The sequence below is a fragment of the Ursus maritimus genome, unplaced genomic scaffold (assembly GCF_017311325.1).
Source record: "Ursus maritimus isolate PB19 unplaced genomic scaffold, ASM1731132v1 scaffold_19, whole genome shotgun sequence".
Taxonomy (NCBI): Eukaryota; Metazoa; Chordata; class Mammalia; order Carnivora; family Ursidae; genus Ursus; species Ursus maritimus.
In genome coordinates this window covers 44,956,791-44,970,464 of record NW_024424341.1, presented here as the reverse complement: position 1 = coordinate 44,970,464, position 13,674 = coordinate 44,956,791, and the positions used below count along the sequence as shown (strand labels likewise).

Genomic DNA, 13,674 nt, shown 5'->3' with positions numbered 1-13,674 from the left:
TTGTTGGCAGGGTGGGGAGGATGCAGAGAGGAGCCAGGGAAGCAAAGCTGCTATTTATACTCTACCTCCCTCTCTCTTCTCCACCCCTCATGACTCAATTACCCCTGTAAGGCACTGACTTGGTTCCATCAGGGAGGCATTTCCCAGGGAGCTTTGAGTTGAGCAATGAAGAGGAGGAGGAAGAGAAGGTGAGTCATGAATGGAGAACACTCACGTGGCATCTTTGCTTCTTGCCCAGCTCAGGCCCTCCACCCCAAAGCCCAGATGGATGCCCTTTCAACCACCTCCTCTTTTCATTCCTCATGCACTATCCAGGCCTCCTCTCTCCCAACCCCACCTTCAATCACCTCCATCCCCAGGACCCAGGCCTGGTTCTTTACTCCTCAGGGAATCAAGGATCCAGTTTCCCCAGCAGCAAGAGTCTGGGAAGATGGGAGGCTCAGTCAGGGGGAGGAGAGCACTCCCGGGGAGTTGAGGGAGTCATCAGACCTGGCTCTTACTGTTCTTGTTGACACTCCCCTACGCTTACCACCTCCCAGCCCCACAGGTCTTCGCCCTGGTCCTCAGACACACCAGGCTCATTCCTGCCTCATGGCCTTTGCACATGCTGTCCTCTCTGCCTGGAAGGCAGAACTCCCATCATCACATGGTAGTTTCTTTCTTATTCTGTTCTTGGTTCAAATGCCACCTCAAAAAACCTTCCCTGGCCATCCCTCAGTTATACTGGGTGATATCATCCTTTTGTTTTTATAAGCACTTACCATGATCCAAAATTATCTTTTATACTGTCTACCTCACCTATCGGATTGTAAACTTCCAGAGGACAGGGCTTTTGTGTTGGTCACTGCTATATCCCCAATTTTTAGAACATTGCCTGGGGTTCAATAAATATTTATATATTGAACAAATGGATGGATTAAAAGAAGCACTCCCAAAAAGTATGTGATGTAAGTAGTGTGCTTGCTAAGGAAAGCCCAGGGAAGACAGGCTAAGCCTGAGTCTCATAGAGTGCTGGAGAGAAGGGTGCCTGGGTCCCCAGAGCAGCCTGGGGCCCCTCGGGGAGGGTTACAGATTTTGGAGCCAGGACACATTTTCATAACAGAACCTGGGCCTCCTGCTTCCCAGCCCTGGGGCAAGGGCAGGGGACCGATTGCCATGAGCTGGGACAGGACGCAGTGTCTCCTGAAAAGCCGGTTGAGGCAGCCACGGGGAGGGGCTGAAGACCTGGGGCAGCAGGAGACTGTCAGCCAGAACCTGGGCTGGAGACCAGGGCCTCATCCTCCCTTTCCTCCTCCCCCTGAGGCCTCCTCCATCACAACCTAAAGCCCCGAGCATTGACATGGTGACACGGGATGAAGGGGAACAGCTGGGAGTCTACCCTGGGCGTGAAGAGGGTCATCAGAAGGAAGGGCAGGTGGTGGCTGGGCGGTCTGTGGCAGTGTAGCTATCTGGGGCTAGTTCAGAGGCAGGCAGAGACCAGAAGAACAAGAGCCAGTGGGTGGGTAAGTTGGGTGCAGGGGTGAAAGATATTTGGGTCTTGGTGCCAAGGGAAGAGACAGAGAGGGGGTGGGGGTGGGATTGCAGGTGGGAAGGCTGGCGGGAAGGAATGTGTAGGGTGTGAGCCAGTGGGGGTGGCAGAGTTATGTGTGTGGGCGCCCGGGTGTGGTGAGAATCTGCACGTGTTTTCAGGCTCTGCTCAAACGACGGTGACTAGGCCCACTCCCCTCGGTGGACCCATGCTTCCACCCCAGGTCCTGGACACCCAGGCCCAAAGACCTAGGAGCTTCTGCCATTTCTAGGCACTGCCTATGGAGGGTGACTAATCAGGCCACCTCTCCAAGCTTGAGCTCATTAAATCTGTTTCCCGGTTTCACGCTCTCGGGACAAAGCCAAATCCCTGGGCAGCCTCAGGTGTGGCTCTTCTGCGCTCGGCCAGTGCCTAAATGAGGGAGTTTCCCATGCAGGAGATTGCAGGGTGGGGAAGGGTGGGCGGTGAGCTGCAGAATCCTAATCCGCCCTGAGATGGAGAGGTGGGGTTTCTCCTTTTGAAACGTACTCCCATCTTCTCTTCCCACCCCTCTCTGCCCATCCCATCATCTTCCGTCAGTCGGCCCCAATCCCTCTCGGTCCCATTCCCATTGGCCACTAATTGATTCAGGACTTTGGCATCCATCCCCATAAGAGATTGGCCTGGAGTTGTCCTTTCTTTGCCGCCCTCCACTCGTTGGGGTAAAGTGAGCCTGCTGCTTTTCCAGAGGCGGCAGAGGTGGTCTCCGTGCCCCAGCGTCCGGCCCTCCCGCAGAGCACTCCCAGGTTGTGTGCTGGCCAGCTGCGGGGCCTTGGGGCCTCGGAGCACGTGCCCTGCCCAGAGCCTCTGTTCGAGGGAGCTGCCACCCAGCCTCCCTGCTCTGGTTGGGATCCGCACCAGTTCCTGCGGGCTGGCAAACATTAGCTCCCGGTGCTTTTTGGCAAATCCTGCCCATAAAGTCATCTGGATCTGAATCAGCCTTGGGGAGAATAGATCTTAATTCCGGTTCTTCTCTTGTTATTGGCCTACTCTGATTTGCAGAGCCTCTGTTCGAGGGAGCTGCCACCCAGCCTCCCTGCTCTGGTTGGGATCCGCACCAGTTCCTGCGGGCTGGCAAACATTAGCTCCCGGTGCTTTTTGGCAAATCCTGCCCATAAAGTCATCTGGATCTGAATCAGCCTTGGGGAGAATAGATCTTAATTCCGGTTCTTCTCTTGTTATTGGCCTACTCTGATTTGCACCTTTATATTTTCTTTTTTTTTTTTTTTATAAAGATTTTATTTATTTATTCGACAGAGATAGAGACAGCCAGCGAGAGAGGGAACACAAGCAGGGGGAGTGGGAGAAGCAGGCTCATAGCAGAGGAGCCTTGATGTGGGGCTCGATCCCAGAACGCCGGGATCACGCCCTGAGCTGAAGGCAGACGCTTAACCGCTGTGCCACCCAGGCGCCCCTGCACCTTTATATTTTCTAAGAAAATTTTTAATTGCATCTAGCTTTTCACATCTGTTATTATAAAGTTGTACAAAGTTGGCCTCTTTTCCGTCCTGGTTTTATTTGTGTGATCTTCCACACCCTGCATCCCCCCCCAACCCCCATCATATGTGTTAAGTTTGTCCCCCTTTGTTTAATTAATACCTGCATTTTGGTCTTGGGTCATTGAAATTCCCCATCTGTACACCCTTTATTTTCAGTTCCACCTCTCTGGACCATCTAAGCAGGAGCGCCTCACCCTCACCCTGTCCCATTGCAGGTGCTTAGCGAACTGAGTTCCCGTGAAGACTTAGGGAAGGAAGAGGTTACGTCATTCTGCTCCTTCTTGCTTCCACACCTCTGTCTGGGATGATGACTCCTTCCTGGCCCAAACCCCCACACCCCCAAAATCTTGGTCACAGCTGTGTGTCAGCCAGCCCTGCAGGTGAAGGCACCTATCTGTGAATCACAGATGTGCAAATAAGCCCCCACCCCCAGTGCGTTAGAGGAAAGGAGCCATCTGTCCTGTTCTTCCCCAGAAGCTGCTTTGTGCCAGGCGTAGTTCTAGGTGGCGGCGAAGGCCCCGCAGTGAACAACGGGACACCCTGAGCAAGTAAATCAATAAGTTGATCATGACAAACCACATGAAAAGCCACAAGGAGAAGAACGGGGTGCAGTGAGAGGGTCTGGCTTGGAGGTCACTTAAATTTAAGATTGGTGGTCAGAAGGAATGGGAGGCGGCCATATTTATGTTCGCATTCTGGCGTTCATTGAGTGAGCACCCGTAGACACCAAACCTTCTAGTCGATGGGATACAAAAGTGAAGGCAGACAAGCACTCCGCCCTCCGAGAGCTTACACTCTGGTGGGCAGAAACAACTGGCAAGAAAACGAATACACAGGATGATTTTTAAAGAGAGGCATATGCTGTGAGGAAAACAAAAAACGTAGAGAGCATAGCCATGGAGTAGCTTTGCACACTGAAGCATCTAACCCAGGAAGCGAAGTCACACGAAGCTTCTAGAAGATGAGTAGATTGAGGGGGTGAGGGCCATGGCGACAGTGACTGAGGAAGGAGAGAGCTTTACATGGAGAGTTAGGAGGGCCCCTCTTAAAGAGTGGCACCTGAAGGAAACCAGGACGCCCCCTGAGCAAGGACAGGGCAGGGCTTTCCAGGCAAGAGAGAACTGCTAGGGCAGCTAACTATCCAGAGGAGGGCCAAAGAGCAGCACAGAGCCAGGGAGAAGGAAGGGAAGGGGGAGAGACAAGGGCCTCGAGAACCAGTGTAGAAAGCTGGATTCTTTGCTAGATGCCAGTGGTGGCTGGGGACGGTGAGACTCGGCATGCAGACGTCACGCGCTTTGCCACCGCCTTTGTGACATCACTGGGCACTGTGACGTCCCGGCGAGAAGCTCCGGCCCCACTAGCCCGGGCGTCCCGCGCCGCAGTAACATCGCGGCGGTCCCCGAGCGGCTAGGCCATGAAACCTTAGGCCATGTCGAAACGTGACATCGTCCTCACCAATGTCACCGTTGTCCAGCTGCTGCGACAGCCGTGCCCGGGTGAGGGAGGCGACGGGGCAACCCCTGGGAAGGGGAGACAGGGCGGTTGGGAGCCCCTGCGGCCCACGTGCCCGCCTCGCCCTGCGCTCGAGTGAGGGGGCGGAGACGGACTGCCGCGCGCCTTCCCACCGGCCCCACCCTCCCTACCCCTGCTCTGGGAGTGGTTTCTANNGCAAGGGGGGGGGGCAGGAAGCGGGTCCCCACAGGCCTTGGCGCTGTGAAGCAGGGGCCGGAGCCGCATCTACGAGGGCACATTTCTGGGGATGGATGCTCCCATCGCCCAGAGCCAAAGGCCGTTTGGGGGTTGGTGGGCTTTGTCCTCTTGGGCGCTAGCAACCTGCCAGGGCCATGCCAAGCGCCTTCCAGGCGTGAGCGCACTGAAGCCTCACAACCGCCCCCCCTGCCCCGCCCCGGGGAGGCCAATGTGTTTACTGTCCCCACTCAGGAGCGGCCATCAGAGGTGGGAGAGCTTAAGCCGCCTCCCTAGGTCTCTCAGCACGGGAATAGCAGAGTTGGGACTCGGAGTCCCCTGCTCACTCCCACTGGGCAGCCCTACCCCATCCAGCCAATGGTGCACACACACTCCAGCCAGATGAACCCAGGTCGGCCCGAAGGGCAGCCCGCATTCCCGCGCTGCCTCCGCACAGGCCACGGGCCGGGGTGGGCGGGACGCCAGCGGCGGGTCAGTGGGAGGGACCCCCAAGAAGCCGCCCCGGGCAGGTTCTCTGCTGCCGCTGCGAACTTCCTCCCTGCTCAGCACTCGCTCTGCGACCTCGGGCCTCGGTCTCCCCTCTGTACGGTGGATTTATAGTGCATGCCTACAGCACTCAGCGCGCACAGGACCTAGCCCATGGCGGCGCCCAGGAAATGGGAGCGTCATCCTAATGAGGAGAGCGCGCGCCTGTGCCCTTGTTTCACCTACTAGGTGATGCTTCATCACAGAAGCTCCTTCAGGCTCTTCCTTCCTAGTGCAGCCTTCCTAGCCCAGGCACCCCACCCCTCGACTGGAGGGGAGGAGAAAGGAAGCCTGGGCGAAGATGGGAGAGGAGAACCACCTGAGTTTGCTTTTAAAAGGTCGAGGAGTGGGCTCAGATTCCCACTCAACCCCATGGACAGATCTCCCCCTCTCCTGATAGTGGAAGCAGAACCCCCAGGAAGGCAAATATCCTAGGGTCACCAAAACCACAGGGTCATTGCCGCAAATAAGCACTCATCATAACTTTAAGAACTGGTATTGCCACAGGAAACCCACAGCCCAGGCTCAGGCCACATGGTCTGCGGCAGCCCCTAGAGGTCAGGAGGACCACACACAGGCCAGCGGACCCATGGCTTCTAGCCCTACCACCTGTCTCTGTGCCTTTGACTCTGGCACCAAGAGCAACGGCCACCTACCTCCTCCAGCCCCACTCTAACCTCTTCTACCTTTCTTCACAAATACTCTTAGTAGCAACCTCCTTCCTCTGTTGACGTCAGCACCTGCTGGGTGGTGAGATCTGAGTCCTCCCAGAAGCCCCCAGACAGAAGGGCAGATGTGGCACCAGCAAACAGGCCAGAGAGGTCATTAACTTGCTCAGGACTACACAGCTGGCAGGCAGCTGAGCGGGGCAGGGGGGAGAGTCAGGCCTGATTCCCAGCTGGAAACCCTCTGCCAGCCTGGCCCCCTGACTGCGGCCTCCACATCTCCCCTCCTGAAGCCCTTATCGGCAGCCTGGCTCTCACACCCCCAGCATGGGGGTTTTCAAATGCAGTACGGGAGTGGGAGTGTGTGCCTTTGGAGAGGTGGAAGCTGGTGTGGGTTTCCAGCCATTTCATGTTATGATACACCTCGATTTCCTAACTACTCTGAGGATAAGAATCACCCAGAGTGCTTTTAGAACCAGGATTCCTGGGCCTCAGTGTAGACCCACTGAGTCAGATTTCCCTGGGAAGAGGCCTACCCCCAGGGTTCTTATCATAACAGCTTGGGGTCCGCTGGGTTAGAGCAATTATCAGACGAGTTTGGGAAACAATCTTTGAAATACTCATGTAAGTGGACTGTTTCCTAGACTCTCTCATAAGCCTTACATCTATCACCTTACTTAATCATCACAGGGACTCTCAGAGAGACATACTATCATCTTCCTTTTACAGAGGAGGAAACTGAGGCACAGACAATATCACCCCAAGTGATTGTTAAAAAGACACGTGCACTGAGTTAGACTCTCCAGGGAAGGGGCCCTGACATTGATATTTTAAAGCAAGCCCATTCCCTGCTCATTGTGTGGATCAAGTAGGTTGGAGAAACAGCTAGATGGTTGGCCGCCAGGGGCCAGGAGCCAGCAACGGGTTCTGGGGGGCCAAAAGTGTTCATTCCCTCCCACCGGGCCCGCGCAGCTCATTGCCCCCACCCAACCCCCGACAGTGACCAGAGCACCACCCCCGCCGGAGCCCAAGGTTGAGACAGAGCCGGAGCCGCAGCCTGAGCCAGAGCCCAAACCTGAGCCAGTCAAGAATGAATCCCCACCTCCTCAACCTAAGAAGCCTTCTGTGGTTCGAAAGCTGACAGTGGGCATCAATGGGTGAGGTGGCCCCGGCCTGAGCCATTCCTGAAGTATTAGGGCCCAGCCTTTCCTCTGGTTGCTGCCTGGGGCATCTCCCCATTTCTCACCATCAGTGCTTTCATTCTGCCCACCCTTAGGTAACAGGGAAAATGTAGACAGGGCTCCACCCTCAGAGAGCTCACATTCCAGTGGGAAGGCAGCAATCGAAGAAGGAACGTGACAGTTGAATGATGTGTGTTGTGAACAGTGTGGAAGTCGGGTCCTGTGAGACTGGGGAGTAGGGCAGTAGCCAGCTCTGAGACAGGGGCAGCTCAGTGCGCTAAGAACACTAAGAACACGCAGGAAGTGGAGTCAGGGTGTGGAGCAAGCAAGGGAGGAAGGGGGAGGGAGGTGGGAAGCTGGCAGGGGCCTGGCAGGCCACAGCACGGTATGCAGTCTGGATCTGTTTTACTGACTGAGGGCCATGGAGGAGTTCAGGCCAAGTGACATACTCAGGCCTGCAGTTCTAGGGGATCCATCCAGCTACAAAGCCAGGAATAGGAGGGTGCGATGGGTGGGTAGAGGAAGCAGGAAAAGCAGTGAAGAGGTTGGAGAGGACATCTGGGCAAGAGAGGACAGTGCCCACACTTTGTCTTCTTTCCCCAGACTGAGGAGTCCCACCCAGCCCCCTAGAGTGCACCTCCTCTGTTATCCCTTTCCCTCCCATCCCCTCCTCTGCCTGCCACCCGAGGATTCTGAACACAACCCCCACCACCCTTGTCCCTGGACAGCTTTGGACGCATCGGTCGCTTGGTGCTCCGGGCCTGCATGGAGAAGGGTGTGAAGGTGGTAGCAGTGAACGATCCATTCATTGACCCGGAATATATGGTGAGCAGCAGGCAGAGGGGAGACCTGGGAAAGGCGGGACCACAGTGGGGAGGAGAGCTCCATGCAAGGCTCCCAGGTGCCATGTGGAACCCTCACCAAGGCGGGGACTCCCTAAGGATGCTCGCTTCTCCACCCTTGCCACCCGACACGGGAGCCATCCTGTCTGTCGCCCGCAGGTGTACATGTTTAAATATGACTCCACCCACGGCCGGTACAAGGGGAGCGTGGAGTACAGGAGCGGAAAGCTGGTCGTGGACAACCAGGAGATCAGTGTCTTCCAGTGGTAAGCGTGCTGTCTGACGCATGCCTGCGGCGTATTAACGCGGGAGCTGTGGTGAGGACCAGAATGGGAGTCCAACCTCCCCCACGGGCTCAGAACCCCCCCAAATTGTGTGTGTGCGTGCTTCTGGGTCCTGGGTCAGAGAAGTCCCTGACCCCTAAAATGGTTAAAAAGCACTGATCTAGAAAGGTGTCCCACTCTACTCAAAATATTTTTAACACACATTGACACGTTTTCTCACAGGCATGTCAACTCAGTATGTTTAACACTCAACCTCTGATTCTCCTTCAACCCCCAAACCTAGTCACCTCCCTCCGCAGGAAGTGGCACCGCCATCTAGCCAACGCTTTCCACTCGGTTCCTACACAGTAGCCACAGAGGCCTTTTAAAAACATCAACTGGACTCCGTGACTCCCCTACTTAAACCCTCCAAGGGCTTCCCAGCCCCCCATGAATAAAACCCCAGCTCCTGTTGGGGCCCCCAACACCATGCGCTGCCCCCCTGCCTTTCCATGTCATCCCAACCACTTGGCCATCCACCCCCGCCCCCGGGGGGGGATCCTAAACCAGTACCTCTTACCCTGCCCCCCCCAATGCTGACTACTTAGTACCCATTTCACATGGTTCATACTGATATTAATACCCTTTCTGTCCATCTAAGGATATGTTTCGAATCTGTAAATCAAAAGCAATAATGTTAGATGTTTTAAATGCTTCATATATAAACTGTTATGATAACAAAAAAACTTTAAAAATGTACAAAAGGGGAACCCGGAACCGTCCTTCAGCTTTCTAATGTGAATTAGCAGCTACCGCTGGCCCCGGGGGCGCCTTGAGACTTTCCCACGCACTCACCCTGCGCTCAGCCCTGGGGCACAGCCTCTCCCAGCCCCGCGGCTTGTTGGCTTGCACATGTGGGGCAGGAGGGCTTGTGATGCGGTGCTCAGCGCTGGGTGTGGGGGTGGGTGGGTGGGTGGGTAGAGGGGGGAACGGGAGACTTGGTGAGGATGAGAAGCTGCCGGACCCAAGCTGGGAACCCTAACACCAAACACAATCCCAGCGGAGCAGTTGCTGTGCAGCCATCCCGTCCTTTCCTTACTCGGCCTGGCACTGCTGCCACCCAGGGCATTCTCCCTGCCTTCCGGGTCCCCACACAGCTGTCCCTTCAACGGACACCCGGCACCCAGGTGCTGCCTTCCCTGGTGACTCCAGCAGCCCCTCCCCTCTGCCCTGGGGCTGGCTCCTTGGAGAAATGCCAGTAACGGTACTTACTCCTTAGGTTTCGGGGGTCAAGGGGTCAGTACAGGTAGAGTACTTAGAACATGGGCATGAGGCAGGTGTTTGGTAAACGTGTACAATGGTTAAACAAAACCCACAAACATCGATTGAAACCCTCTGATGGGAGCAGGCTCAGTAGCATAGAATGGTCTAGAAGACAAGACAGGTGCTAACAAATCATCACAGAAGAACGTACCACTGTTGTGATAAACCCTGTGAGGGATAAAAAAACAAAAACAGTATACAGTTCATTCACTTACTGCTTGTTGGCTAAAGCCAAGGAGAAAACAGCAACATCTAATAGATGTTTAATGTTTCAAATACACACATTTGATATAGAGTAGAAATGTGAACTTCTCAAACAGGAAGCAAAATCTTTTTTTTTTTTTTTTTTTTTTAAGATTTAGTTACAAGAGAGAGACAGACAGAGCGAGCGAGCAGGGGGTAGGGAGAGAGAAATCCAAGCAGACTCCGGGCTCAGAGGGAGCCCAACATGGGGCTGAATCCCATCACCCCGAGAACATGACTCCAGCTGAAACCAAGAGTTGACCACCCAGGCGCCCCTCCTTTCCCTTTCTAAAGTAAACCACGAGCTACTGCTGGCCCGGGGGCTGCCTCAGGCTTCAGTCCTCCCCTGGGAGCGGGGATGCAGTGTATCTTCAGGGAGCTGCCCAGCCCCCGGCAGCTGGCTCCTGGTGCAGGAGCTGCGTGGTAAGGAGGGGCGAGGAGGGCCGTGGGGAGGTTGCTAGGGCCGGGCACCAGAAGCAGCAGGACAGGCCTCACCTTCCTGGGGTGCATTCTGGGCAGCATAGGTAGAATGGGCCTGACCTGGCTGGGAGCAGTCAGGGGGGGTTGAGGCTTGAGTCAGGAAGGCAGAAGCTTGTCCCCAGGCACAGCAGGGGTGGTCGAATCAAGACAGAAAAGTGGCCTGCAAGGTGGAGTCAGTGATGAAATGGGAAACCAGCAGGGTGAAATCCATCAGGACAGCTAGGATGTTGGGCTGGAGGGGGAGAGACAGGTGCAGGCCAGGCAGGAAGGCGTCTGGTCAGCCTTCGGAACAGTGAAGGCCAGGCGGTGCAGGAGGAGACTGACTCGGGGGCTGCCACCCCTCCACAGCAAGCAGCCCCGAGATATTCCCTGGAAGTCTGTCGGGAACCCCTTTGTGGTGGAGTCCACAGGCGTGTACCTGTCCTTAGAGGAAGCTTCAGTAAGTGGGGGACAAGTGCCCGGGGCTGGGCGGGGGGAGGGGGTGTGGAGGTAGCCCCCGAGGGCCCCCTGACACCTGTGCTTCTCCTCCAGTACCACATCGAGGCAGGTGCCACGCGTGTGGTCATTTCCGCACCGTCACCCGATGCACCCATATTTGTCATGGGGGTAAATGAGAAGAACTATGATCCTGGCTCCATGAAAGTTGTCAGGTAATGGTCAGCAACATTCTCAAGTGTGTGAGTGGCACCCAGAGGACATGCCAGCCTCACCCTCTTTGCTTCGCACCGCCCTTCCCAAAGCCTTCACGCCATCGTGTTAACGTTTCCCTGAAACTACCTGTTAGAACAGCAGGATTCCTGGAGAACATGCTTGGCGAGCTCCCCCAGCCCTAACTACAGCGCCTCCTTCAGCCTGAAGGGCACCGCCAGTGATCCCCCTCATCCCTATCCTGACATCCACAAAACCAGGCCTGCGTGCATGACCCGAGAGGGAGGGGAGGGTGCAGGGCTGCCTCTGCGACTCACCGCACAGCGCCCTTTCACACCTGTGCCATTTCAGCAACGCATCTTGCACCACCAACTGCCTGGCCCCCCTTGCCAAGGTCATCCACGAGCAATTTGGGATCGTGGAAGGGTTGATGGTGAGTTGGAGAGAGGGGCTGAGGCAGGAGGGTGGCAGGGAAACTCTACTTCTTCTTCCCAGGACTTACTTAGTGTGTGGGGTGAACAGGGAGAGAGGGTTTCGGGAGGAAGAGCCAAGTGCTGAAGTTTCTTAAAACACCAGGCAACTTGCAGAAAGGCTGGACCCTGGCCTGCCCATGACCTCCTGTGGTCTGTGGTGGTGGTCCCACCAGCCTCCACACCTGGGTCACCACTTCAGGCCTGGGAAAAAGAGGCAGCGGAGCTTAGGAGGAGGAAGGGCTCACCTCGGCCTTCTTCTTCCCCAAGACCACAGTTCATTCCTACACTGCCACCCAGAAGACGGTGGACGGGCCATCGAAGAAGGCCTGGCGAGACGGGCGGGGTGCCCACCAGAACATCATCCCAGCCTCCACAGGGGCTGCCAAGGCCGTTGGCAAGGTCATTCCAGACCTCAAAGGGTATGAGGGCAGAAGCTGCAACCAGGGTTGGGGGTACACCCCAGGAGGACTGGACTGGCCCCCAATCCCTTAAGTGTATCGAGGGGAAAGCAGAGATAATGTGGGATGGATGGAAAGGTCCTGGGTTCTGACTCCCACCCCTAATGTGGGATTCTCCAGGAAGCTGACAGGAATGGCGTTCCGGGTGCCAACCCCAGACGTATCTGTTGTGGACCTGACCTGCCGCCTGGCGCAGCCTACCTCATTCGAGGCCATCAAAGATGCCATAAAAGCAGCAGCCAAGGGGCCTATGGCTGGCATCCTTGCCTACACCGAGGATGAGGTAGGGGCTGGGGGGGACCCTGGGAGGAGCCCTCTGGAGAGGAAACGTGATTTTCCTCTTGCCAAAGAGCTGCTCACAATGTATCATGACAGGGACTGCAGGGCTGCGAAGGTCTGCTCTTCCTGCCTCAGGGTCTTTGCACTTGCTGTTCCTTTGGCCTGAGTAGCTTTTCTTCCCGGTGGCCACAAAGTCTGCCCTCACCTCCTCCAAGTCTCTACTTCAATTTCTGTCCTAAGATACTCTTTCTGGCCCTTTCCCTTACCTAAAATTTCATTTCATAGTCACTGTTGGCCCTGCTAGCATGTGCACCACAAGAAAGTGGGAACTCTGGGAATCCGTGGCTCCAGCCATTGTCCCAGGGCCTGGCACCCACGCAGGTGCTCAATAGGAGCTTAGTGAGTAAGACAATGGCTCCCATTTTTCAACACTTGTTCAGGGCAGGCCATGGCCAGGGGCCTTCCCTGCAGAGAAAGGACATCAGCGTGCATTTGCTCCCCATCGTGCCATCTCTGCACCTCCCCCTCTGGTGCTGTCTCTGCTTAACTCCTATGGCTCCGCTGTCACACAGCCACCGGGCTCTCCTGTTGTAAGGAAAGCAGATCACATCCTCCCACTGCTGAAAACCTTCCTCTGTGGGCTTACACCACACCGCTAGGGCCAAACCCTCAGGGCCTCTGTGCTGAGGCTCCTTCCACCTCAGGCACTGCGGAGGGCCCGCGGTGACCAGATCCTCCTAGACATCCAGACCCATCTCGCCCTGCGCCCTCAAAGGGCCTCTCTGCTGGCCTGCCATCACGATGGAGGCCTGCATCACTGCCAGCAAGTGACGTGTGTTGGTGCAGCAGCAGAGTGTCTGCGGTCTTCGTCCCTTGGCCGCAGGCAAAGCCCCCACGTGCCTTCCTCAAACCGTCCCCAGAACCTGAACACAGCAAGGCTCCACCAGATAGTGTAGATGAAGGGCTGGCCCATGTGCCTGAGTCAGAGCCTGGGCTCCTGGAGGACCTTGATCCGCGACCCACACTTATCTCTGAAATTCGGACGCCCAGGTCGTCTCCACGGACTTTGTGGGCGACACCCACTCGTCCATCTTCGATGCTAACGCCGGCATTGCGCTCAACGACACCTTCGTGAAGCTCATTTCCTGGTGAGGGGGGACGGGTCCGGGAGCGTGGGGGGCGGACCAGGAGCGGTCGGGAGGGATCCCCTGACCCGCCTCCTCCCTCGCCAGGTACGACAACGAATACGGCTACAGTCACCGGGTGGTGGACCTCCTCCGCTACATGTTCAGCCGCGACAAGTGAAGCAGGATGGCCCCTCCTCTGCTCCCCCAGGCTCCGGGACCGGAACCCGCACCTCCCGTTCCCGCTCTCGCCTCCCCCGGGGAAGGAGGGCGCCCCGCTGTGAAATAAAAACACAGAGTGCTCACAGCCGCGCCCGTGTCTCTGCGCCGGTCACACGGGGTCACGGCGCGCCCCGCACTGAAAAGCACTCCACCTGCGCCCGCGGGACACCGCGCC

The 13,674-nt window shown here is 56.4% G+C and overlaps 1 protein-coding gene across 1 annotated transcript; it reads left to right on the top strand.

Annotated features, from left to right (window-relative positions):
- The first annotated feature begins 4,495 nt into the window (after positions 1-4,495).
- On the top strand, positions 4,496-13,653 carry GAPDHS (glyceraldehyde-3-phosphate dehydrogenase, spermatogenic). Its single transcript, XM_008712221.2, has 11 exons — positions 4,496-4,562; positions 6,964-7,120; positions 7,873-7,969; positions 8,146-8,252; positions 10,644-10,734; positions 10,827-10,945; positions 11,295-11,376; positions 11,684-11,835; positions 11,995-12,157; positions 13,204-13,301; positions 13,386-13,653. The coding sequence occupies exons 1-11, from the start codon at positions 4,496-4,498 to the stop codon at positions 13,456-13,458; spliced, it is 1,206 nt and encodes a 401-aa protein (XP_008710443.2). The 3' UTR covers positions 13,459-13,653.
- The last annotated feature ends 21 nt before the right edge of the window (positions 13,654-13,674 follow it).